This window comes from Pezoporus wallicus, unplaced genomic scaffold (assembly GCF_028554395.1).
Source record: "Pezoporus wallicus isolate ANWC-B61680 ecotype Strahan unplaced genomic scaffold, APGP_CSIRO_Pwel_v1 contig_5785, whole genome shotgun sequence".
NCBI lineage: Eukaryota > Metazoa > Chordata > Aves > Psittaciformes > Psittacidae > Pezoporus > Pezoporus wallicus.
Genome location: NW_026641150.1, coordinates 2,549,969 through 2,577,170, shown reverse-complemented (window position 1 = coordinate 2,577,170; position 27,202 = coordinate 2,549,969). Strand labels below are relative to the sequence as shown.

The 27,202-nt window shown below is 44.5% G+C and overlaps 1 protein-coding gene across 5 annotated transcripts in view; it reads left to right on the top strand.

Moving 5' to 3' along the window:
- The window catches only part of LIMS1 (LIM zinc finger domain containing 1), a 75,398-nt gene that overhangs the window by 15,319 nt on the left and 32,877 nt on the right, over positions 1-27,202 (top strand). For 2 of the 5 annotated variants that reach the window (XM_057422183.1, XM_057422182.1), the window contains exon 1: positions 22,552-22,691. The exons of 1 other annotated variant lie outside the window; for it this stretch is intronic. In XM_057422183.1, the coding sequence (XP_057278166.1) occupies positions 22,585-22,691 (107 nt within the window). In that variant the 5' untranslated portion in view covers positions 22,552-22,584. Of the gene's footprint in view, positions 1-7,483; positions 7,506-14,637; positions 14,726-22,551; positions 22,692-27,202 lie in introns of those variants that run through there. 2 more of the 5 variants (XM_057422186.1, XM_057422185.1) reach the window with 2 other exon arrangements.

The window sequence follows — 27,202 nt, the reverse complement described above, 5'->3', positions numbered from 1 at the left end:
TCAGTTATAGATTGGGCTGATTATTCTGCATTTGGGAAGGTGCCTTTGAGCAATCTAAGCATACATCAATGACTGGCCTGAGGGTAAAGCAACTTCTTCCACCCACTGGAGTAGAGGATATTGCTCTGAACCCAAAAGTGTGGTATTCTCCTCTGGCTCGTGTTCGGAGGGTGATGGTAGCATAGCACAGTCCCTGCAGTAACATTCATCCTTCCCTTGGTGTAGGGGAGTGCTGTTTGGCATGGTTGGGCTATATGCATTCCTTACAATTTTATTTAAAAAAAAAATCGTATTTCTACTGTACTTTATCCAAGTACAAATAAAATGTTAACAAAAGTCTCCATAGCTTAAGGGAATTCAGCAGGAAATCCTGTGGCTGACCTGACTACAAGGAAAATTTTATCTTCTTTGTCTTTCTTCCCTTTTGCCTGTGACTTCCAGTATCTAATTGCTGTTCTGTGGTTCCTGGCAGTGATAGTTAAAGCTGAGGGCTGATTACATTTTTATTTTTAATATCTTTTGGCATCTATAGGCTGAAAGTCTGGACATGGAAAGACCAGAATTTAAAGTAACTTTTTGTCACTGTGAGTGTGTTCTGTGTGGAAATCAGAGTTAATTCCGAGTTTAGGTACAGGATAATTTACAATAATTTAAATCTGGATAATTTAAAAGCTGCTTTTCTGTAATGATTCCAGGAAGAGAAGGCACTGGTTATGAGCCCCATTTTGGGAACTGCTGAGCATCTGAAGCCTCTGTCATTCATTTCAGCAGAAGTTCAGATTAATTTCCCCAGCCATCTTTTTGAAGGTGCTCCCTATGGTGTCACTTCTATTTCACATAATATATTTCATATAATATGGGTGTATATCATCCTCTGTAGCTGTACTACTGTCTTGAATCCATTTACTGGAATTCCTGTGCTTTTTTTTTCAAGCATTTACTGCTAACCACTAATAAATCTGGAACATACTGGGACTTGGTGGGATGGTGGGTTTTCCAGGATGAAACTTCACTGTTTCCTGTTACAGGCTGTGGCTGGCAATTACCTTCCCCTCCGCCCCACCCTCAGTCACCTGAAGTCCTCTCTTACTACACCAGCTCTTTCTACCCGAGCTGTCCCTGCTCATTGCTGCCTTTGTCCTCTTCTTCCCAGGCTGTCTCTTCCCAGGGTGGTCCTGCTGGAAGATGGTCCTGGGTGGTGGTGAAGGCTCCTGGTACAGGCTACTGCAAATCCCATTTGAGCTGTTTCATCTGCAGTGACTGCAAGAAGTTTTAAGTAACTTGAAATGGTGCACAAGAGCAGCCAGGGCCCCAGTCTGAAAGATAAGATTTGAAGTGAATTCGAGTACATTCCCAAGACCACATCTTTTACTGAATTCTTGTTTTCATGTGTCCTTTTTGTTGTTTTGTTTTTTTTTCTTCATTTAAAATCTTTAGGATGGTGTCTTTTCTGTAACTGCCCACTGTATTTGAAGCTCTCACATAAATGAATAAAAAAATGTTAGAATCGTTGGTCGGTTTGGGTTGGAAGGCACCTTAAAGATGACCTAGTTCCAACCCTGTCGTGGGCAGGGACACCTTCCACTAGACCAGGTTTCTTTCGTGTTTCTTAATTCCCTAGTTGTCACAGGCACCAGCATTAAGCAGTGGGTTTCTCAGCTGCAGTCTGGCCAGCTGTCTCTTCATGGGGTTTATGTTCACAGTCATGAGGGAAATGAAAGGTGACAGAATGCCTCTGCTTTTATTCCGGTGCCTCTACTCACAGGTTGCAGCACAGCAGAGCTGTACCCAGCCACTGCAGCGATGCAGTGGTACGTGGGGTGAGGAGGGAGCAGGGTTCATGGGAGATGCTGCAGGGAGGTGGACTGCCATGGCTGAGCTCCCAGCTGCTGAGTGTGGTTTTGTCTTGGGTTGCTTTTCTTTTTGAATAAAAACTTCCTTTGCATTTTTTTTTCCCTGAAGTTGAGGGAACCCAAATTGTTTTTCCATGAGTGGTTTCTCTTTTTCCTTCTGTCAAAAGAACTAGTGGAAAATTTTTAAAGTATTATTCAAAGATCTTGATTTTATTTTTTTTTCCTCTCTAGGCTTACTCTTTACTTTGGACTGATGCCTCATTTTTCAGTAGCAGATCAGAGCTACTGAAAAAAGGTTGCTGCTAGACCAGCAAAATAACTTTCTATAAATTAATCTTATACTCTTTTAATATCTTCAGGTGGATAATTGTATGTTACTGGCATTGCCATGATCTAAAGATGGTATTAAAATAAAGATGCTTTGGGCTGGCACTTTCTTGTTGTCCTGAATGAATTCTGTTGTAGGCTGTGTTCAAAATAACTTGGCATCCTTGCAGCTCTGTATTACTTAGAAAGCAAGAAAGTAAATTTTTGGAAGCAACTTCTTTCTATTATTGGAATATCCAGTGCACAAAATTAGTGTTTACTTTTTGTTAGGCACAACTTCTGGGGATTTCTGTTTCTTCTGCTAAATCCTGTGTTCAAATTAGGGTGGTGATGGTTCTTCTGAATGAATTACATCAGGGTTTCTTTTAGCTGTATGGCAGCAGTATTTTCAGATGAGTTCTTAAGTTTTGAATGTTTATAGAAGTCCCAGGTTGAAGCACATTTCCTCCTAGGGCTTATGTTTTTCTCATCTATTCTATTACAAATGTGTAACTTACCGTAAGGGTATGAATTAAGGGGAAAAAATAAGTATATATTTCTCCTAAGAGTTGTTATTGCCCTTACTTTTCTACATTTGACCTATTTTCCACACAGATAAGTGACCTGTACCTTGCCTCACACATGATGTTAATGTTTATGCTTATTTATATGCTGAGTATTTGATGTGCTGTTGAACTTCATGACTTGCTGGTTCTATAGCAGGTAGAAGTAAATGGAAGGAGAAATGGGAATGGCTGTTGTCAGAGGAAGCACAAATGAATGATGTGCCAAAAAAGCACTGCAATTATTACTGACTTTAGACCTCAGTTTTTAACTGCTTGTTAAGGGTATGCTGTGATAGTAATTCTTTATCTGAATATGATTATTTATATGCATAACACACTTCATATGTGACCTCTGTTTGGATTGCTTTTAGGAGCTCTGTGAATGCTTCTCCTTCACATTCTTTCATGAAGGGTGTGTGTACACAGAGGGTTTAAAAATTACTTTTAAAGGAAAAAGTTTCCGACAAATACCACACCCTCTTGCTGCAAAGAAGCCTTGTGCTGTTTTCCTTTGGTTATGTTTCCTGTTGTTTTCTTTTTTCTGCCTGAGATGCATGCTACCTACAAGTTGCCCTGGAGTATTTAGTGGTGGTACTGGCATAAGAGCCTGTATGATGAGCCAATACACTCGATGTATCCATATCCCTCTTGAATCAGTGTTGAGTTGTGCATGGGATCATCCTTGAAGTTAAACCTAAAAAATTGTTTAAATCCAAACAACGGTGGTTATCCCAGTTTAACCAAGTCAGACTGAAACAGCTCTTCAACCACTGCAGCCTGCATATGTGAACAGATGTGCCCTTTATTTTTACAGAGCCCACAAGCAGCATTTCTGCTTGTGGTGGCTTCCTGAGCAGGTATAATTGCAGAAGGGTAGAACTTGATGTGATCCGTATCTTGGTCCCTGCCAAGGAGAGCAGGCTGTCTGGGGACAACTTACCTTGGGTGCGAATTTGGAGAGGACTAGGTGAAATAGAAAAGGGAATGGTGGGAATGCAAAGAGAATGACCTCCTGCTACTTCACTCTGGTCTTCATGTTCTGTCTGCTTCACTGTTTGCCTGTAAATCTCTTGAGCTGGCATCAGACTGAGCGCTTGGGTCTCAGCAGTTGTCTGCTGGTTGTTGATGTGCATCCTGCTTCTGGCATCAGGTTGCCAGTGTCACCATGTTATTGGCACAGGGGTCTCCAAAGCGGAGTGTGTGCACTGGATGATGCATTGGTGTACAGGAAGATAATGCTAAGACTTCAGTAGTACCTGCACATAATTTATAAATGAATAAATGTACATATACTGGGGTGGTACACTCAAAAGGTTTTTTTTACTAATGGGTGTACGTGATTAAAATAGTTTGGAGACCAAAGCTCTAGCAGATGGAAAATCAGTTTTCTTTTAAACCCTATTTGCCATGTGATTATGGCTCTGCTAAATTCAGCCCTCTGCAAGTACAGCATCCTCCCATCTTTTAGACACTGTGTAATGAAATGAATCCCCCAGGTAATCTGGCTGAATACCAGGCCTTCTCCAGCAGAAGATGTAAATGAAAGGGTCTGGCTGAAAGAGAAGCATGCTTGCAGCCTGCCTCTCCAGTGTAATTAATTGAAATGCATCCACATGATCTCTTCCTTTTGAGTTGTCTGGGAGCTGGTTGGTTTCCCAGGGCAGGCAACAGAGCTGTTTTCTTCTCCTGAAGTGAAATACCTGGTATCTAATGCTCAATTCACCAGTTAAAGGAAGGAAAGGGAAGGGGCACAGCCAGGCAGCAGGGTGACTGAGGCAGGGGGAGCGAGCATGGTGCCAAAATTTGTATGGCAGGCTGGTGAGGTGCAGCAAATGCAGAGGTGGGGTGACTTGGGCGGCATCCCTACTGGTCCATCCTGCTGTGTATTCCTCCTTTCCTGCTGCAGGAGGAGCTGTTCTCTTGGAGCAGTTCTTCCCTGCCCTCTCCAAAAATGAAAAAGCAGGAAGGAGCCTGCCAAGGCCCTTTAGAGGATGGCCTCTGGCAGGGCACAGCAGTGGGAGCAGGGTCTTGCTCCTGGTGGCAGGTGTATGAGCTCTGGCCAAACTGTTTGGAGTAATGAACGTGGGTATGTGCTAATGTGGCCCAGGCAGCACAGGGCAAGACATTTGCTCCTGTTTACACTGCCTGGTGTAGAAACTTGGGCAAAGGAGTAGGAAAAAGGAGAAGGGTGGATGGACAGGTGGACATACCTTGTCTAGCTGTGTTGCAGTGGGCGCTTTCAGGGCTGACTATTAAATGCCAGAGCCCTCCATCTCCCAGATGGGAGATGGGTTGTAAATCCAGCTGAGGTGGGACTCATGAGCTTGACAGGCTTGAAGGCCTTCCCTTTTGCTTGAGTTAAAACTACCTGGGTTTTTTCCCCTATCTTTTTATCTAAACAGCATTTCTGCTTAGAGCATACATCCAGGCTTCAGATGGCCTGAGGTGAGGATGCAAGCCCAGAGCGGGATTTGGTCCCCTGTGCTGCACCTTCTGTCACTCGGGGACCTTTCATAAATGGTGCTGCCCCTGCCTCACACCACCTCCCTGACTTACAGGAGTGCTTGAGGGCAAATAGTTTAAGGACCATGAGATCCTCAAATACTAGAGTCAGATCTGTACACTGTAGGTGAAGCAGCCAGTGGAGAACTGATAAGTAAAGAGGTTAGTCATCTAGGGAATGGGTGCCTTGACCACTTCCTTCTTCCTGTCTAAAATAAGCAAAATCAGGTAAAACTGCAAGAGTACAATTCTGGGGTTACAGTGTGTTTAACATTCTGCAAGTGGAATTGCAAACAACAAAAAAAGTGTTGATGCTAAATTAATTCATTATAATTTATTATCCAGTACTAAGCAGTAAGGTGATTGAACTTGATTTATAATGAAACTATTTTTGTTTCCTCTTAATGACTACAACCTGGTCTAGTGGAAGGTGTCCATGCCCATGGCAGGGGGTTGGAACTAGAAGATCCTATGGTCCTTTCCAACCCAAAACATTCTATGATCTTTTGAGGGGTATTCTTTTGCTCCTTACTGGCTTAAACATGTTGCGCACAGTTCTGCCTCTCTGTTGCTGCATGTAATGCTGCTTCTGCTACTGTAAAAGTGCTGATATGGAAAGTAAGTTCCTGGATAAACCAGTGGGTGAGAGGAAGAGGGTGCTGAGGAAGGAGGGGAGGGTGGACAGGGACTAGCAATCTGCCTGGGGGGATTGGAAGGGAAGCTGGATTAGATACTAGGATGATTTCTGCAGATGCATGACCTCAGTGCTATTGACCTGAAGGAGTGGAGGAGGCCTTGAGGCTTACTGTAGTGACACAGAGGACAGACATGTGGACTAGAAAGAACTGTTGCTTCAGTAGTAGTACTTCAGGCTATTACAGTCTTCAGAAAGCAATGTTGCATGTATTTCCTGTTGGTTAGAAGGTCCCTCTGCTTGGAGAAGATGAATCCTTTATATAAGTCTTTGGATTCTTAATTGTCTCCCAAAATAGGGTGGGAGAAGGGAGAGGGAAGCAGCATGGTGGGTGAAGTGAGAGGGCAAATGATTAACACAGATGTTGTCAGTGCTACACACGTGGTAATAATTTCTGTTTCTTGTGCGGTATGCAAATATGGAGTTCCATTATTGAATTAAAAAAACTTCAAGGCAGTTTCATGTTGAAACACAGATTTATTCAAACTGGAGACCAGCTGATAATGTGAATGAAGTCCAGTAATCAAACACTTATTCACAGGTAGGCTATCTGAATCAGAGAGCCTGCAGTGTCTTTCTGAGTCTTTTAAGCACTTTGCAGTCTTGTGAGAGACTGTGTTCAGAACACTTGTAATTTTAAAGGGTGACTCACTGTATATTCCCCTCCAAACAACAATTAAGCTGTTTCACTGGTCTGATATGTAATAACTTGTTTTTCCCTCTGCTGCTTCCTAAATTTATTCCTCTAGTAGTGTTGTTAAATGTGAGCCTTTTTAATGACTTTTTTAAATGCAGCAGTCGCTCAGTAACCCAGAAGTTCATAGGTGTGTGGAAGGTTGCCACAGGTAATGCAATCCTGTGCAGTTTCTTTATCTCAGCATCAAGCAAATCACTCTTGAAAGAAATCCAGTCCTTGCAGCGAATAGGTTTTTCTGCTTTTTCACACAGGTTGGGGCAGGCACTGATGCCCCAGCTCTCTCTTCTGTCCTGTGGTCCAGCCCTGGCTGTGTTGCCAAGTCCAGACAGGCATTATGATCCTTCATCCAGAGAACCCTGGGGTGGCTCTGAGATTCAAAGACAAAGTAAATGCCCCCTGATGCCGTGGGTGCTTGGGCTTTCTTCACAAGCTGATGAGCCACTGCTGTTGCCTTTGCAAAGGCTGGGGAGTGGACAAGCCTGTGCAGTGCCCTTGTGAGATGCTGACAAGCAAAAGTTATTTGGTGTCACTGGGAGGAGAGGGGAAAAGGAGTAATTTCTGTCCCTGACTCCTGATGGGTGAGACATGGGAAGAAAAAGGGAGGGAGTTGAGACAGGAGAGAAGCAGGGCATCCAGTGGTGTCCAGCTGGCCCTGGGTCTGTGGCAGCCTGCCTGGGAGGGAGATCCCTGGTCCACTGCCAGTGAGTTTGGGAGGAAAGCAGCTACCAATGGTGTTAGTCAGAGCATGACTGCTGTTCAAAGGGCTGGCGTGCTGTAAGCATGACGGGTTGGGTGTTATCTCATTTCCCCTTTCATGTAACCCCAAGGACGGGGAGACCATTAATGAAACCCTGGCAGTGAATGGAGCCAGAACCAGACTGATATGTGTAAGTAATTTCTGCTTTTGTAGCACTCCAGTTTGCATGTTGTTTATTTTCCCCTGGCTGTCAGTATTCCTGTTTAAGCCTTAAAGGTAATAATACACAGCAATAAGGGCGAGGAAGAATGCTTTTCTTAACATTAATGTCAAACATAGTGTGATAAAATTTCTGTAACGTTTTGGCTTAATGGGATGGTGCTAGTGGAATTACTGAATAGTTCTGACTGCTGTAATGCTCACTAGGGATGCTTTTTCACAGCTCATGTAGGAGGCCCCAGAAGACATGCAGAAGAGTGAGTGCAGTATTTGTATTTGAAAATGGTGGCAAAAATAGGCTGCTGGAAAATTAAAGCTCAGTCAGTCTGATTTCAATTCCTAGTAAGGCATGAATGCAACTAACAGTCAGTGTATAAGCAGTTACTGAGTAATGCAGCATTAAAAAAGCTATGTGGATTTCTAAGAACAGATCATTTCAAAGCAGCCAATTTTCCAACTCTGACAGATAAGTATGCCTCTTAAACAGAAGGGAGGGAATAAATGAGGTGTATCTGCTGATTCTATCTCGCACAAAATTTCATAAGCAAACAAGAGAAAGAGGTCTCTAGAATTAGAGCTAGGGTGATTAACTTTGTTGGAGCACAAGTCTTGAAGCATCTCTTCTGCCTTCCTGTATCCACCCATCTGTTCTTGCTACTGGTTTGTTGCTGTCTTAGATGAATTGCAGAATTGCTGCTGCCATCTCCTGTTCCTTCCTCATCTGCTTGCAAGACGTGTTAGTTTGGGCTCTGTGGTAGGTTTCACCGCTCTTGGCCTTGTTCAAGAGAAGCCCAAGCAGTCTGGAAGTAATAGTCTAGGTGAACTTGCCAGAAGGGAGGTGTGCAGCTGCTTGGAAAGAAGCATCTATTCAGTAATTCCTGTTTTGATACAGTCACCAAACAGGACCTTCCCCAGCAGTACCTTCCTGACGGCACCTTGCAGGAGTTCTCCTTTCCCACTTGCGTTCAGTAACTTGACTGGTGACCTGGATGCTGGAGCTGAAAGTTAGCTCATGAAGTTTGTGTCCTTGAGTTGAAGGAATCTTGGGGAGCACAGGAGGTGAATTCAAAATGGTCTTGGCAGGCTGGAGAGAGGGTGCATGATGAAGAAGCTGAAATTTCACAAAGAGAAGTGCTAACAACTGTATTCATAAAGGAGAACTCAAATGGCCATAGGCAGGGCCATTTGGAGGACGTATTGAAAAGACAACATGTCTTATGATGTGCTTGCACAGAAAAACAGATCTTATTTTGGAAACATTGTGTGTAAAATATAAAGAAGGATCGACCTAGATTTTTTCTTAAGAGACTCTGTATTCATTACTGAAAAAGCCTGAGAGCTGTTGTCCTGCCAGAGGATAACAGAGAGGCTTTATTTGAGCAACAAAGTACTTGAAGAAGATTGGAAAGAGTGCAGCAGCCGCCAGCTGGTGCATGCTGCTTTACTGAAATCAGGAGCAGGGTTGTGTCCATGGATGGCAAATCTATTTTGGTTGTGAGTTAATGCGTCTGTAGTCTCTGTAAGTGAAACAGGAGGAATACGATACCCCTACCCAGGAACTGGGATCACTCTTTTCTCCAAAACATCATTTCCTCCTTCCCTGTGCTCTGTTGCCAAAAGCAGATGGGTACATCAAATTACTCAGGTGAAGTGAGGTCCCAAAATGGGACCCATGCCCAGACATATCCTGGATGATTGTGACTTAGTTTGGGACGAGAAGCACCCATCCATGTCTGTGCTGTCTGCATGCAAGAGGGTATGCGCATCTCCCCGCATGTCAGGATGCAGGCTGCAAAGAGCCATCCAGCCACACTGGGCAATATGTAGCCCTCCTGTTTGTCTTCCCCCCCAGTCATGGGAATTGCAGAGGAGGCTAGGAAGGATAGCAGAGATGATATCTTCCCTTTCTGGCCATCATTTTTCTAGGGCTTGGATCTGGTCAGTGTGGCTTTGCACTCTACAGATGGAATTATAACAGAAGCCAGGGCCATGGGCAGACTCAAAATAGATGAACACTGAAGTCCTTGAGATTCAAAAAGTAACCGGTGAGTAGTGTTTATTGGTTTTGGTGCAAATTCCATTGTTTAACTGCTAACAAGAGAAATGCTGCTTTCACTTCTTCCAGCAACATGCTGGCAGAAAGGTCAAGCCTTTCTGCTGTTAAGCGTGTTAGAGGAGAGGAAGCTTTTGACAGCTCCCAACATCAAATACTTCCTCCGATCAGCTGCTGCGACTCCAGTCCCACAGCGCAGTAGGTGTCCTGTCTGCTTGTGCCTGGTACTCTAGACCCTGCAGTCTGCTCCTGCTCCACTCACCTTGCAGATGGGTGCCCTCTGCGCGCAGGAGGGGACACTTGGTGAGGAGAGCAGGTCTACAAGTGGAGCTGGTGTTTCCTATTTCTAGGCAAGGGGCCCTCAGCTGAGCAGCACAGTTCATTCCAGAGCATTGCTCAAGGCCTCTCTCAATAAAAGTAGCAATAGCACTTTTTTTCAGAAGTTGTGTTTAAATATCTGTGAATTCAAGAGGAGGGAAATCCCTGTCATCAGGTGAGAGCAGGGGGTTTATTTTTATCTGTGCCGTTTCACAGAATCATAGCATGTTTTGGGTTGGAAAGGAGCAGAGACGCCTTCCACTAGGCCAGGTTGCTGAAAGCCGTGTCAGCCTGGCCTTGAACACTGCCAGGGATGGGGCAGCCACAGCTTCTCTGGGCAACCTGTGCCAGTGCCTCACCACCCTCATTCTAAAAATCTCCTTCCTTATTTGAATGGCAGCAATTTTGTCTTGTTGTCTGAAGCTGAGTCAGCCTGGCTCAGAGGTCCAGCTTTGAGTCAGTTTGCCGTTAGCCGCTGGGGTTAGCTGCTTTGACCGGCCGATGACAGGGAGAGGATGGGCTGTAAGGCAGACCCAGGGGCTTTCTGATTTGGTTTTGGTTTTTACCCCCTTTTCTTCTTTTGACCTGGCTGCACCTTTACAACTCGGTGATCTCGGCTCAGGCAGCAGCACGCTCGGGAGGAGTGCTTTGGGAGGCAGCGGCGGCCAGGCGATGGCGGCTCTGGGGCTCCGCCTGGCGGCGGGAGCGCGGTGTCCGCGGGCAGCGGCTCCTCCTGCTGCTGGTCGGTGCCGGGACGGCTTTGAGCGCGGCTGTTGGGGGAGCCGTGTGTGAGGGGGGGGTGAGACGTGCCGGTTCAGGTCCGTGGCCAGTCCGCCTGCACCACGGCGTGAGTCGGGGGGTTTAATAATTAATGAACGTTTATTTGCACGCTGTTCACGTGCAGATGGCTTATCAAATATAGTAGAGCCATCTTCTAATTACACGTGCTTTACTGATTCTGATACATTGGGAGAGGTCCCCATCCCCTGTCCCTGAGTCCCACCCCACTCCCTTCCCTCTTGCCCAGCCTGTAGGTTTACCTGCTGCTGCAAACCTGGTGGGAAGGGATGTATTTGCCTGTCGTGTGCCGGTCATCCCAGCACAGGATGCTCATGCTGAGGGGACACCTCACTTCTGCTGAAATGCAGGGATGCTTCTTGCGTCTTGTTCCGTTGTGCTGGGTGTGGGACTCACTGGTCCTCAGCTCTGCACCAGCTGCATTCACTGTCCCATACCCCCGAGCCCAGTCTCCTGATGGTTTGGCAGGCTGTGTCGGCTGGGAAAGGGCTCTCGTGAGAGGAAAAGGTGGTCTAAAGGAGGGTGCTGGTCCTTGTGACTGCGGTGGAGGTGAGGGAGGAAGGGGTGTGGTGGCAGGGAAGGAAGAGCGGTGGAAGGAGAGAAAAGGAACTAGACCTTGACTTTTCTGTGGTGGTGAGGTCCTAGGTCAGCTCAGTTATCTCAGCAAAGTGGAACAGCTGAAGCACTAGCACACGTTTCCTTCTGCTTATTTTGCCCTGGGAAGGGTGATCTCACAGGGTGGCGAGACAGGCGGCTGCAGGACGTGACTGTCTGGCTTCACCAGCTCCTGCAATGCAGGCACCTCAGAGATCTCCTTGCAGAGGGTTATCCAAGCTGCCTGAAACAGAGAGAAGGATGCAGACCTGGCGAAGACTTGCTGAGTATTGAATAGCCCTTGGGATGTGTCTCCACCTGTGTGCTGCTGTTTTGGTTCATGGTGGCCTGCTAGGGATGCAAATTAAAATACTAATGGGAAATATGGGTGTGAAGTGATAGTGCCCTCCCATAGTCAACCTTTGCTTGACAGCACTGGTCTAATTTCATGCCTAGTGCATGTCCAGGCCCTTCTCCTCTACCTCGGCAGCATTATTATCACTACAGAGCCACAGCTGCTTGATCCCTCCCATCTTTTGCTGGTGTTGGAAGCCCAGGTGCCAGGACCAAGGTGATGGGCTTGACTGGACTGTCTGTCTCAAGCTGTTCATGTAGCCCTGAGCTGCATTTTCCCTAATGCCTAGTCTGGGTCACCACAAACCGCATTGATGTGGCAGTGCTCATGAGCATGGTGTCTGTGGGGCTCACCCTGTCCTGCTCTCCCCAGCCATAATTTGATTCACAAGTTTTGTTTTAGCACAGCTCCTCTGGAAAACAGATTGCTGATACACTAGGGCCAACTGTCACAAAACTGAAAAAAAAAACACCTGTATTTTAGCCAGGCCAAACTGGTTAATAACCAACTCAAATGTGCTTTAAAAAGTGTTAATTAAGGAGTTAATGATTGTTTTCCTAGTTCCCTTTTAACAGATGCCTATTCTCTGGGAAGCCTTGCAGCTTTTACAGTTATAATGAATCAACAAACTGTCCTTGCTTTCCTATGAAGGTGGAACTTCTGGCATTGAGCAGTATATGAAATAATATGCATTGCAGTAGCAAGAGAGGACTCTTACTCTGTACAGCAAAAGGTTTATTGTGGTTTTCTCCATGCTCAAGAACAAACTGCTCTTGCCTTGACATTTGCCACATTATTTTGGGACAAAGCTGGAGTGCATTCTTTCTCCTAGGTTAGTAACTGTCCACTGATAAGTTTAATGCAACTTTGCTGCTACTTTTGTACTTGAAGGGCCTTTGTAGGAAGAGATAAGTGGTTCAAATGAGGAAGCTCAATGCAGTGGTATGGGAAACAGCAGCTTGGAAAGATAACTTACATTGTTAATTTGTCCACAGAAAAGGGTTAGTGATAACATTAAGTGGCCTGAAGACAGAAATAGATGGAGCAAGAAGCAGGCTGTAGAGACATGGTGGAGAAGGGAAAGCAAAATGAGGCTCTGTTGGTACAGTATAGCATTTGGTGCATACAAGTGAAAGCAGGTAAGAAAGATTAACAGGGTGCATGTGCATTGTCTGCCAAAAATCTTGTAAGAAGGCAAGGAATTGTGCATCAGACTTCACCACAATGCATTGAACGTTGCAGATACACTACAGTGTGCTAAAATACAGTTTTAAATATCTGAATAGAGAAGCTTCCTGAATTGCCTTTAGGGTCACTATGAAAAGCCAGCAAAAATGCCATCGATAAAAGCAGCACGTCAGCTTATTCATTAAATGCTGCTGTAAATCTGGGGCTGGCCCTACTCAGTTTCGCAGCTTGAGAGCACAGAGGGCAAGTAGTCATGTTTTCACACGATGTTTTTGCTTTTAAGTTATATATGTCCATAAACAGACAAATTAATACATACCCTTCCGAGTGACCAAGAAGAAAAAATACCTGTTTTCCTGAATTCCTTTCTAAACTCTACAAGCATACTTTGTAACCATTAATCTCCATGAGTGGTAGAATAGTGTTATGAGGGTTAGATATTTGTGCTTAAAAATATTAATCTTTAAAAATTGTTTGGCTTGCTCAGTCTGAGCCAGTACTTACATGAGAGAAAGATGCCTTTGAATGGATTGCAGGGGATATGAAAACTGTACCTTTATAATCTTTTCTCTGAAACCAGTAGCAGGCCAAAAGGCATGTTACAAAGAGCATGCAGTGGAAAATGGCAGTGGGTAGATTTGCACTTGGAGGTGGCCTGGAGCTGTGGTATGAGCAGAGTTGGGACAAGTTCTACCTGGAGGCATGTCCTGCATGTCCCCTTCAGAGGTCAGGTTGTGGCCTCATTTCTCTGTCCCCATCACTGGTGGTAAGCAAGGTTTTAGGCTCCACTTGAGACAGCTCTGTGTGGCAAGTGGAAGGGGAGCAATATCAGTCTTAAAGATAGTGCTGCTTTAACCTGCAAAGGATTGTCTGGGGCCTTTGAGGTGTGCAAGGGATCCAGATTGTTTTAGGGAAATTGAGTTTGAGCCCCTGTCCACACAGGAGAGGCACAGTTCAACTCTTGTTTGGTCATGCAGGTAGATCACCCTGACCTGCTCTAGGAGGTGGCAATAACTTTATGTTCCCAGTTACTCCTTGCCCTGTGCTGAGGATGTCGAAGATTGCAGTGGTCTTCCAGGATATGAAGAGTGAAACTGGCTGCTTCATCTCGGAAAAGAAGAAAATCAGAGGGTATTCCTCCTTTCTCAGCATGTGGGAAGGAGGGGAGAGAGGGTCCTCCCCTCCCCTTGATATTGACAGAGATTCTTGTGGTGGGATAAGGTAGCCCTGTGTGGCTGTTCACAGCTCACCAGTGAGTCCAGTGGTAGCTCTTCCCAGGCAAGGACCTGGCAACCAGTCACACTCGTTTTGTTGTCTTGGGTTACGCACACAGAGTTGTTGCCTGTTGCTTTTCTCTTTGTCCCCATAAAAAAAACCCCAAGTTAAGGTATATATCCAGAGGGACTGAAGTTGTCACAATAATTTTCAGTACCTGGAATATCAGGAAATTTGTAATATCAAAACACCTCAGTGGTCCAGAGAAGTGGATTTACAGCTGTTGGCTATTCCCTCTCCAGGTTTTCTACTTTGTCATTTAAAAAAAATACCAGTGCTGTAAGTAAAGCTATGCCCTTTTCTGTAGGGTGGAGGATTTGCTTCCTTCTCTCCTTGGTGTTTTTGAGATGGAGACTTGGGATGACACAATTTGTGGAACCAGACCGTGAACTTCGATGGGTTTGTCCTCTTCTCGACAGTGTCAGCTTTTTACAGGGTGAAAGAAGGAAGTGGTTTGCCAAGTCACTTCTTTTTTTTTTTTAAATAATTTATCACAACTACCAGTAATAACCGCAGGGAAAAGATGCAAACAGTGAGTACTCAGTGTAAAGCTGTATATGGGAAAGACTGCTCATTGCGAACCAGCTGCCAGCGAGGCTGCACCCTGCCAGTAAGTGTCCACAGTCGCTGGGGCTGAGGGTCGGGCTCTTGCATCTTCCTGAGGGTATGTTGTGCTGCTTTCTGAACAGACAGTGGGGCAAGGAGTTGTACAGTCTTTTAGTTGTTCACAGGGAAATTCTTAGGAGCAGGAACCATGCATGGAAATGGTGATAAATGGAGTTAGGAAGAGGATGGATAATGCTGGGTTTTATTAGTACTGAAAGCAAGTGGCACCAGTAACAGAGCTTTGAGCAAAGTCCTTCGTCATTCTTGAAATGTGTAGAGGTGTTCTAGTATTCCCAGTAGATTTTTGTCCATTGCTTATCTGCAGTGTTTTTAGGGACACTGTTCTGTCCTCACCCAGAACAGAGGTTTTGTGGTCAGTTTGAAGATAACCCTGTTGCTGACAGAGTTTTTTTGAGCAGTGCTGGCAGTGACTGAGGAAGAGGACGTGGAGTAATTGAAGTTGGAAGTGTAATCCCAGTGGAAGGAATAATTTTGTCTCACCTGTTTCAGAAATTACATCACTTCTGGTACCATTTGAGGGAGTCTTTATCTTCAGAAGTCAGGCACTTTTCCAGCGAAGCAGATATTTTATGGTAGGGCACCCGAGTTTTTTTTGGTTTAAGGCTTTTGCGCTAATTCTTGAATGTGTTCATGTACTTTAAAATATTATAAAAAAATCCATATGAGATCATATTTTTTTATATTTTTGTGCTGAATCTAAAAGTAATCTTCTCAAGATGAAGGCAATAGGAGTGATGTTTCCATTTTACTTTATTCCGAGTTTCCAGTATGAATTAGATTAACTTCTTTTGCACTGTGGACTTCCTTCTCAGTATGTATTTTTCCGCATGGATGTGGATTACTAGTTTTAATAACTCTGAAACCAAAATTTATATACTTAAAAATTAAGATCTTTTTTTTAAGTGGCTGAAAATTGCACCTTGCCTGTTTTTTGAGTGTTTTTATGTCTTCTATTTTTCTAGAAACGTGAGCTACTTTGCATATTTTGCTTTTGAAATACACTTTTGCTTATCCTAAAAGCCATCAAACTGCTAGTCTCTGACCTTTTAAAGGTGATAATCTCTAGGGAACTACTGCTTTCTACCTTTCTTGGAGATGCTGGTCAGAGTATAGGACAAAGGAATATACTTCTCAGTATATCTGGTTTCCTGTGCTATCTCAAGTGTTTTATCTGTGCCCCTAGTGCCTCCTCCCCTTTCCTGTGTAATGTGTTTCTCCTGTCTTCTTTTTTTGGGGCAGTAGAGTCTGTTTGAGGTGGCTGTGTGGTATGTTCTAAGGTGTACAACCAGGATCATTGCTTCTGGGCTGCTAAATTGACCACCCTTCACCATTCAGCTCATTGTTATACTTACAGCCAGCAGCATCCAAAGTCTCTGGTACCATCTCAGGATCTCAGGGCTGGGTTGTCCTTCTAAAACCTCATCACTTGGAGGTGTAAAGTAGCGTCACCTACTACTTTGGCAGTCATATGTGGTTGTATGCCATGAGATGGTGGTACTTTCAAGCATATGCATGTCGTCAGGCACTGGAACCTCTCCCATCCTTCTCAAGGGGAGCATGGCATCTTCTCTCCTTGGCAGTTTAATTTCATTAAGTGTAAAGAACACAAAATCTGGATGAGAGGCTTTTCTTTCTCTACTTGCAATGTAGTGTAGTCATCTGAAAATTATATTCGTTAGATGGAAAACAAAGGGGACAGGAGAATTAACTGCTGGGCAGTCAACAGAGTTGACAGAGCAGTTTGTAGGCTTCTGTGGTTTTGTTTGCATTGTTTAACTCTGATGAGTTGTGTTTTGGGAAAAAATGAAGACTTACTAATGCTCCCATTCCTTCAGTGAAAGGACACAGTCAATCTGGGGACAGTTCTGGGATCTCCCACTAGCACTCCAGCAGAACCAGGTTACAGCAGTTGCCCATCTGGCACAGCTTAGTCAGCATTTTTGCATCCCTGGGAGGGCTTGCTGCTTCAGGGGCACAAACCTGGCTATCAGGGTAGGCAGTTCCCCAGGTTATCTGGAGCAGCAGATCTCCAGGCAGTTTCCTTCATTTGCCACCCATTTTCAGGTTCTGCTTCTGACTTTGTTTTTACTGGAGGCTTCCTCAGTTTTTTTGTAGCACCTATTGGGGAACATTCAGTCACCCAGAAAGCCAGCTGACAACGGTGCTTTTTACCCCCATTTCCAAAGGCATTTTATCCCATTATGGTAAACTTTCTGGATATATCTTCAGTAGTAGGGTGCAAGTAGAAGTCAACCTGTTTAAACAGAAGACTTCTGAGTCTTCTTTTTCGGACTTAGTATCTTCATGCGTTATAAACAAAGTGCTTAAATGTAAAAGTGTATTTCTGGGTGGATTTGAAAACCTCTTGGGAAGAAACTTTTAATTCCCAGGCAGTAAATTACTCTGAAGGGAAGGTCCCATATCTGGAAATGAAGATTTGCAATTGCTCGTGTTTTTCCACATGTTCTAGGCTGTGAAGATTAATCTAAACTCTGAATTTGCTGTCTTTAAAACCAGCCTTACTCCATCTTTTTGGTGCGGGTTCCATCCTCGCACTTCCTTTCTCTTTTTTAAAGGTGTTTATCCAGTGAATTTCAGGGTACCCATCTTAAAACTTCAGCTGCTTGCCAGCTAGTTTGCCACTCTTTTTTTAAAGAAGCTTATGTACAAATGGCAGGACAAAACTGATTCATGCTGTGTCATAGGGTTTGTTCTTTGCAACCTATTCGTGCATTGATCATCTGCTGATTAACAGCATAAGTTTGTAGTTATAACGCTAACCTGCATCTTCAGCTGCTGGACTGTCATTCCTCTCTGCTCTCAGTTTGGCCTGAGTTATTAACCATATTTGGGTTAATCTGTACCTCCCTCTGGCTGTAGGGAGAAATACCGGCACTGAGAAATAAAGGCAACGTTTTCCCAGTAGAGGGGGGTATTGTAAAGGTTAGCTGAAGCAGGATTCCACTTGCTGGATAAAAATGTGCCTTTTGCGGGGCTTTTTTAGCTGAATTGTAGGAATTCATGGGGCAGCATGTGCAGAGAGCTTGGAGGAGACAGCCAAAAGACCTTGCTCTGCGTTCGAGTAGACAGAAGCTTTTCCTGTTCTTGCTTTTATATTTTATTATTATTGCTGGAATAGAATTAGTTGGAATGAGAACAGGGACCTCTGCCTGGCCATACCAAAACTTTGTGGGCCACCTGCAAGTGGAGGTAGAGATGCCTTTGGTACCACAAGGGTGAGAAAGGACCCCTGTGCTCACCACAGCAGCCCCCCCTGTCTTCCCTCTGCCCCCTCAAATGTTAAAGGACTTGGGTAGGTTGAGTGCATTACAGCTCTGAAGGGTGCTGAGCACTCCATTATGTAGGGTTTTTTTTACATTGCATGGCAGGGACATGCAACCATAGAATAGGTTTAAAATCCCCCAGCAGCTCCTGTTGAATTGCAGCAAACGTGCTTGGTCAGCTGGCACTCAAACATAAATCCCAAGCACTGCTTTGCATGTCCGCATGGATAGTTCAGGTGCTTCAGTACTTAGCCTAATCTGCAGATTAAAGGTGCGTGCCTCAGAATTCATTGATCACTAAGCAGAACAGTACAAGAAACATTAAACCAGATGTTGGAGTCACATGAGACAAGGGAGGAAATGTGCAATTAGTGAATTATTTGGATCGACAGTTTAGGCTGCTGTGAAGGTTTGAAATTTTATTTTCAAAGTGTGTGTCCTTAGATTTGTGGCTTGATTTCTTTCCCCTCATTTCTTTCCATCACCACCTGCCCTAGCAGGCACCCAAGGCACGGTACACTATTCACTGACACCCAAAGCCATCTGTGGGGACTGGCCTCAGCAGCCTAGTTCAGAGAATCTGAAATAAAGCCTCCTTTGTGGTCGGCCCATTGGTTGGGTGCTTTGGGGGTTCTTGCAAAACTGCTGAAGGGTTATTGCCACCTTCCTTTGTTTGCTTCATGGAGTCTTATGCATTCCCACTGATGTACAAGCCTTTCCTTGGCTTTAAAGACTGTTTTCCTTCCAGACCTTGTGAGAAATAGTAGAAAACCAAAGCTCTTGGACATGTTCCTCTGGAAGCTCATCCCAGCGATAAGCTGGGTGAGCAATGGGGGATGGAGAAACATGCTTCCCCACTGCAGTCACCTTTTAACTGCGTGCATGCTACGGACATTCCTGTAGTCTTTTTATAATATTCTGCTAATTATTTTTTTGACCATTTATGCTGCCTTGAAAACAGCTTTTTCTGTTGCTTTGAAAGTCTTCAACTAAATTTGATTGATATCTGTGGTTTCTTCAAAGCTTAAAAAAAGAAACAAAACAAGAATGTGCCACTGGAGTGGAAAAAAGATCAATCACATTGATAAAGGCTTCTCTGTGTGGAGTGAAAGCTAAAGCTTTGTCTTTCCTGGTTTCTGTAGTTAATGTGCATTCTCTGTAAATACAGACTCATGAAGAAATGTACTGAATTTGAAGTGCTTGGCATTTTTTGTTATTCCTAAATTCAACGACATGGATTATTGTTCACATCTCTTGGAACACAGTGAAAAGTAACCGGACATAGCCTGTTTGTCTTAAAGGCTTTTTAAATTGCAAAATTCTGCTGAATACCTACAGTCAGTAGAAGAACAGTACTCTCAGACATTTAGAGAGTGCTCTTCAGGCCTGCTATATCAAGATAAATGCTTTGTGGGGCTGCACTGAAAGCTTAAGCCATGAGCCTTGTCCCACATAATAAAAAGTTATTTATTGCTTGGGATGAAGGAAGGACTGCATAGTTTTTGTCTAGGTTCCACCTTTTGCTGCTTAGGCATGAGTCTAAGCAAAATGCTGATAATGCCAAGTTTATCCATCAGATTGCAGTAGCAGTGTTAGCTTTCTCTGGGGGCGGGAGGAAGGTCAGTTGTATGAGTGAAGAGGCATGCACTAGAAAGTGAAGAGTGAACCTTCAAAGTACAGGACATAGAAGGTGGCTGCATGCTACCGGTAGTAGGAAAAGCTGTGGTAACTTGGCTGGCCCTCAAAAATTCTGACGGAATGTGAAAGGTCCAAGTGGCCCCGTCCCACACAAGAAGAATGTAATCTCTCAAAAAGGAATTATAAACAGCAGATAGGGGTTGGAAGGTAAAAGGGGGTGTGGGGAGCAGGAGGCACTCGCTGGGGAGATCATCTTACCGTAGAGCAAGGTCCATCTGAGTTTGCTTTCTGACTGAGGTTGAGGTTGCTAAGGTTGCTTTCTGACAACCTTTAAGCGATTTAGTGGAGAAATACCGTTTTACATTCTCAAACATTGCTCTAGAAAACACCCTTACAACAAGTATTTGCAACTCAGAAGTTAGGGTTTGGCCGTTTGAGCAATTTCAGATTTGAAACCTCGTGTCTCATGAGGATTGGTGGAGGATCCCATAGGGCAGAAAGGGAGTCTTGTTTGGATTTCTTATTGTAGAAAGCTTTTAGCTTGTTCTCACGTCCTCCAAGAAAGTATTTTGTGAATCATCTTAGACCCCTGTCGGAGTTTGCTGAAGAAGCCTGCGCAGTGATGACTCTGGAGCTGACTTCCAGGCCTCTTTTAGAAAACTGTCTTGCCCTCCTTTATTTTGAGGTAGATTTGGTCTGTATAACAAATAACTAATTTTTGTGTCTGCACTCCTTGTATACCTTCTGTTTACAGGCTCTGTCTGGTGGCATTGGTTTTAACTTTTAATAATACTGGTTTGGTGCAGCTCTGGTTCCCAAGTATGTTTCAGTAAAAGCTGTTGTTCCGTAGGCTCTCCAATCACACAACCTGCTCGTGCACATAGACGTTAGTTTTAATGCTATGTGCTTCATACTAATGCAGCTTGCAGCAAAGTGGGTTGAAGACTGTTCCTTTAATTTTTGGTAGACTTACGTCATGATTAATACAAAAGTGCTCAGTGTACATTGAAGAGATTGCTGTGTAGTGAATAAAAATTTGTAGGTAATAGTTCAATTTCATTAGTTTACAAAGATCTTCACAGCAAAAAAATCCACTCTGTCTTCACTCTTTATATCATTATTGTTATTATATAAAATTGATAGTCTGGACAAAGATAAATAATTGCTTCAGTGATATTTAAAGCACAGTAAAAACTGGTGGTAATATATAAAAGCTGCTGTGCCATGCGCGTCTGTCATCTGCCATCCTTAACCCTCACTCGTAACAGCATTAACTTTTCATTGGATCGCTGATTGACTGAGTGCATGGAATTGGCTTTTAATTATGTTTAAGCTTATCCTACTGCATATTGAGAAACAATTTTAAATACTTCATTTGAAACTGGAATGCAGCGTGTTTAGGCAAATATCATGACTGTTCTCTCTTGTCTTCTAAGGACCAGAGCTAAGATGTGTAGCTCTTGTTGACGTTTCAGTGCATGCAACCTTCTAATGTCATGTAGATCACCCTGAATTTCTCCAGCCATTATCTATTTGGCATGTTATGAGATTCCTTTTCCAAAACACTTTCTGTTATTTTTCCATTGTGTGACGCTTTATGTTGTATGTTGATGACATTCCAGGCTGAAGCACACTGATGGCATTACATAAAATTACTCTGCTTGTGTTCAGTCTGGTAATCCTGACAAAACTGGTGTCATGTGATGTACCCAGTGTTACACGTTATGCTTTTCTCCATTAGAAGAACTCAAAAATGCTCTTACACGTGTTCTGCTACAAAATAACCACTTCAATGATGAGCCCTGAAATTCACACTGTATAGACCTCATTTCCTATCGTAGTCCAAGCAGTGCTTGCAAATTCATAGATTTCCTGGCTTTTATTAAATACAAGTTCATTTAAAAACCACACAACACAGAAGTAAAATCTCTGACTTAAGTTTTTGTTTGTGTGTGCTGAGGATAATGTTGAAGAAACTGTAAAAATTTCTCAGAAAGTGGTAAGCTCTTTTGAAGCCTCCTTTTGGGTTGAAACAAAGACTTTTATTACTGAAAAATTACTAAGTGAGATGAGACACAGAGCTTGCGAATCCCTGCTAGTCACCTTCCTGACTTACAGGAAACTTTACACACTTTCAGTCCTGTTTTACAATTACAGGGGACCCTCCATCACTACAGACTGTGACAAATACTCACAGTGGTTATGTTTTGATAGCTGAGAGTAGGAAGAAAAATACATTGTGGGGTTTTTTTCTGCTTTTCTGGATGGGTGGAAAAGAGCAATTTCTGACAAGCACAGTGCTATTAAGTTTCCGAAAGTGTATTTTAATGCCGGGTACTGAAGTGCCTTGCTGCACACTTTGCTGCATTGATCTCCCTCTAAGAATTTGCTCAGATGCTTGAGTAACTGGATTTTCATAGTGCTAACGACTTTCTTCTTGTCATAAATTACATTGTGAGCGATTTAACAGCTCATTGCAGCCGTGGAGACTCACAGCAGGCGCTGGGAGAGCCTCTTCCTTTGCACAGCACACGGCAGGTGGCGGCTGTCGGGGCAGGGTGAGTTTGAAGGAAGCTGTAGGGAAGCCGGTGAGCTTGTGGCAGACATCCCTTAGGTGTGATCGAGTGATAAAGGAAATGTGGTGCCCTTCGGGAGGGTGTGTACCTACGAGAAACAGGAAGCCGAGCAGCGGCTGCCTGCCTGCCTGCCTGCAGAGGTTGGTAGCCCCGGCGGGTGCAGGTGTGCCGACACGCCGCTCAGCCTCTTCTCTCCAGGCATCTTGGCAGGCAACGCTCCTCAGCGGCAACATCTGGAAGAGGCGGGGAAGAGGGGGGGGAAGAAACCCAACCCAAAGCCAAAACACACCACCACCACCCCCCCCCCCCCCCCTTAAGAAAAACAGCCCTCCAGGTAGAGAAATATGATGGCCTTGCAGCTGAAAGAGTTGTCACAGTCAGGTCTGTACAGGAGGAGACGCGATCGCCCTGATAGCGTGGGACTGCCCGGGTCGCACGAAGAGAAGCTGAGGTGAGTGAGAATTGACGAGTACCGCCGGAGCGCTGAGCCCCTCTCAGCGGAGTGATTGATTCGGTGGCTTTAGCAAACAGAATGCAGACACAGCTCTCGAAAGTCACTGCAAAGCACATGGATTGAGAAGCAGTCGCAAAGCCCTATGAAAAAAAAACCCAGTGGAGAGATAACAGGGGCCATATGGTGACCTTGTAGGTTTTGGTGATGGTGAGACTCCCTTCCCTGGCTATGGGAAAGGCAATGTTAGCTGGTGTTTGCTTCTGAACCCGTTCTGACAGCCAGCACTTGCAAGTAAATAACTTTCCACAGCCTAACAACTTTGCTAGGTCTGGTTTGAAGTCAGTTTTGGGTCATTCAGGTGCTGTGGGTTGTGCAGCTTCTTGGGGGTCCTGGTGCAGCCCCTCCGCTTGGCTGGTTTTGTGGAAGGGCTGGGGAAGCTGCTGGGCTCTGGCTTTCTTCATGGGGGGTTCTTTGTTGTGGAAAGGGCTTTAGACAAAAGAATGCAGCAGGACCACTTAGCCTGACCTTATCCAGGAAGGGTGACCAAAAATCGGAAATCCATTTAACATCCAGGGTTATCTTTCTGATGCTGCCTGCCTTTTGAAAGGGTAACAGCACATTTTCAATAAACCTCTGTTTGGAGCGGGGAGATTGAAGAATTGTTGGTAATCTGAGCAAGCGCAGACACCAGACAAGAACGTTAAAATGCAAAGGTGTTTTTCTAAGTGTGCTCGGTGTGAAAGCAATCTGTCCTGCTTCCAGCTCCTCAGAAAAGGATCATTGTGTAAACGCTAACAAAAGCCTCCGTGGAGAGGAAGTACTTCCTATCTCCTAATACCTGTTCTCTGGTTGTATTTTTAGATTATTTTTGGTTGTTAGTGTTTGTGCATTGGATTGGAGCGCTGTGTAATATGAAGGGGTTTTGTTATTGTGCTTTCATTACCCAAGTTATCAGTTTCAGAAGGATGGGTATTCAGATTTGGGGGATTTAACCTTTTGTTATAACTCAGCACTTCAGTTAGAAATTATTGTGTAGGATTGTAACCTACTGAGATTCTTTGCCATGAGGTATCAGAAATACTGGGTCAGTTCTAGGAATATGTTAACTTGTGGGTCTGATAGGTGAGACTGGTGTTTATTTATAGTATTAATAACTGATTTCCTAGATAGATTTCATATAGCATTAGTAGTCTATATTATATTGGTATGATTATATAGATAGAGGATTACTCAGTGGAGTACAGAGTGGATGTACAGAGATTCTTGACATTTTTATGCTTACTTTCTCATATACAAAACCTTCAGTGAGGAAGAACAGATACTTTTAGGGAAGAGACAGCTGCTTTTTAAAGAAAAATCAGTGCTAGCTTTCTACGGTTGTGTTGCTGTTCTCTTATTTGTATGCATGTCCAAGATGGGGATGAGGCTCTTACTGGGCTGGGTGGGGTGAAGGGGTTATCTGTACCAGTCTAGGTGTTTGATCCTCTCCTGAGCCTCTTCTGGTTAAAGATGAGAAGTATGTGAAACAGGGATGGGCCTTGAGAAATAAACAAGTTAGAGGAAATAGCAAATCAGGGAACTTATGAATCAGCTCAAGGCAGGGTAGTGGAGATAAAGATTAATAGAGCATTGGGTGAGATGATGCTCCTAGAGCAGAGGGACAACTGGTACCTGAAGACAGAGCTGCTTTTGTATTTGCTAAGAGCTTAACCTAGTTCTAATTCAAACTAAACCTTGCTCCTTCCTAACCCATTTTGTGACATTTCAGTGTGTTGCCAGGCAACCTTATTTGTCATTTTTACTGCATTCTCCATGACAAAAGGCTGTGGTATTGTAAATGCAAAATAATGACAGAACAACCAGGCAAAGAGCAGTCAGGAACAAGAGAAAAAGTTCTTTAGTTTTCTAAAACTTGAGACCTCCAGCTTTTCTTGTGTGCTCTCCCTGGTGACACTTAGGCGCCTGTCCTTAGCAGGTACTTTCAGAGTATCTAGAGTCCACAAGAAAGAGGAGGTTTGTTTCATGTCTGCTAAATACAGCTTGCCATCCTCCATGGCTTTGCAATTCCCTCACATAGTTTCTCTCTTCAGTTCTTTGTTCTAGTTCCTTTATATTTTGTTTTACATACATATTAATCCACGTGTGTTAAATAGTGTCAGCCCTCGAGGAACAGTTCACTGAAAGCTGCTTTCTTGGTTCAGGTATCATATTTTTCTAATCCTGGGCCAAAATGTACTCAGGATGCCAATATCCTCAGGGTATTCTGTGAGAATTTCTGTATTTAAAAAAGAATTAAAATGAAAATCACCCTTTGTTAAAGTAATACATTGTATCTGCTGGGTTTCATTTTACAGCCTTTTGCACTTCAGCCCAGTATGGGATTTCTCTCTCTCCTGCCCTTTTTGAGGTCTTTGTCTCCTTTGGTAATAGTTTCCTGGGATCCAGGCTGGGGTAGTCCTCTGTTAAGGCTCAAACCAGCAGTAAGTAAGTAGCAGACCCCCTTTGCCTTGGCTGCAAGGTGCCTTGGACTGCCTCTGCTCTGCTGCTGCAAGCACCACTGTAATTGCAGCTCCTGGGTCCAGCCATCACAGCAGGAGCTGGACAATGCTCAGTAGGATGGGGATTTGTGTGCCCATAAACTGTGGCCAAGACAAAGCCAAATACTGGCAATCTCAGTGCTGCAAAGCAGCTCAGGGTGGGGCTTGGTGTCAAAATCCTGCCTTCGCTCTTTCCTGGGAACACCAGAGTAATTTGTACTTAAAATACCTGAGGTTACTTATAATGAAGAGACTGTGAAGCAATGCACTGGAACTCCTAAATGTGTACAGAGCATATGTTTATCATATAATGTATCACATACTTTTTATTTTCCAGGAACCAAAATTTCTTGAAACAATTATCTTTACAGTATAAAAACAACTTCCTGTGTTGACATAGCTTCATGATGGGTCATGTGCTGTGGGACTCTGAGCCTCACAACAGGAAGGCGAGCTTTAGCCTCTGCATCTGTGTCCACTGGTGTCACTTCAGCCAGAGGTTTGACCCCCATCATTGTCTTCTGGATCTGCTGTTCATTTTATGAGTAGTTAGTCTCTGTGCACACATCTCTGTGCACTCAGTCTTTTGCAGGAAGGACCATAGGGATATAGTTTGGCTCTTTCCATTAAGTTTTATAGGTTGTCAGGTTTCCATTTACAGTAGGAGTTCCTAAATAAATGTTTAAAAGTCTCTCCAGACGCCTCTTGCTCTAGCAAGTAGGTACCAGGTCATTTTGAGAGGAACTCATCTCACGCGGCTGTGGCTGTCTGCAGGGCCTGATACACAAGCAGCAAAACTTACTTTAGTGCCTGGTTTTGCTCATTTTGCCCACCTGTCACTGTGGTTCCTTGTGCTGCTGTGGAGGGAGTTCTATGTCTCACAGTGTACCCGCTGCCTTGCTGCAGGTTACAGGCTGGTGCTTGGTGCTACCTCACCAGCTTTGGTTGCAGGTGAGTGAGTAGCTGAGCTATCCTCCTGGCAGCAGTGAGGACCTGGTGCGGCTGGGAAGGACCACCAGAGCCCATCCAGTTGAGGAGAGTGAGGGCATTTCAAGGGAAGCTACCCATAGCCATAAATAGCAAGCCCTAAGCTCAGCTTTGTCTGGAGTAGGGGTCTCTCTTCACAGAATTTCAGAATAGTTGTGGTTGGAAGGGACCTCTGGACATCATCCAGTCCAACCCCCCTGCCAAGGCAGGGCCACCTAGAGCAGGTTGCACAGAATCATATTCAGGTGGCTTTTGAATATCTCTAGTGAAGGAGGCTCTACAACCTCCCTGGGCAGCCTGTCCCAGGTCCCCATCACTCTCAAAGTAAAGTAAGTCTTCTCCATATTCAGGTGGAACTTCCTATATTTCAGTTTGTGCCTGGTGTGCCTTACCCTGTTGCTGGGTACAGCTGAATAGACTCTGGCCCCATCCTCATATGACACCTGCCTTTAAGATATTTGTGGCATTGATAACATCCCCTCTCTGTTGTTTCTCCTCCAGGCCAAACAGACCCAGCTTTGTCATTTGAATACCTTAAGCTAAGGCTCAACACAGAGTATTTGCCCAGTCCAAACGCCCAGCCTTTCCTCATAAGAGAGATGTTCCAGACCCCAGTCATCTTTGTGGCCCTCTGATGGACTCTCTGCAGTAGCTCCTTGTCTTGTACTGAGGAGCCCAGAACTGGACAGAGTATTCCAGCTGCAGCCTCACCAGGGTCAAGTAGAGGGGCAGGATCACCTCCCTTGGCCACACTCCTCCTGATGCACCCCAGGATACTATTGACCTTCTTGGTGACATTGCTGGCTCATGGTTAACTTGTTGTCTTCCATGACCCCCAGATCCTTCTCCGCAGAGCTGCTTTCCAGCAGGTCAGCTGCTAACCTGTACTGGTGCATGGCGTTCTTTCCTCCGTGTGCCTAGAGATGACATCCGAGATGAGCTGCTCCATCACCTTTCCAGGGATGGAGGCTGAGTGGCCTGTAG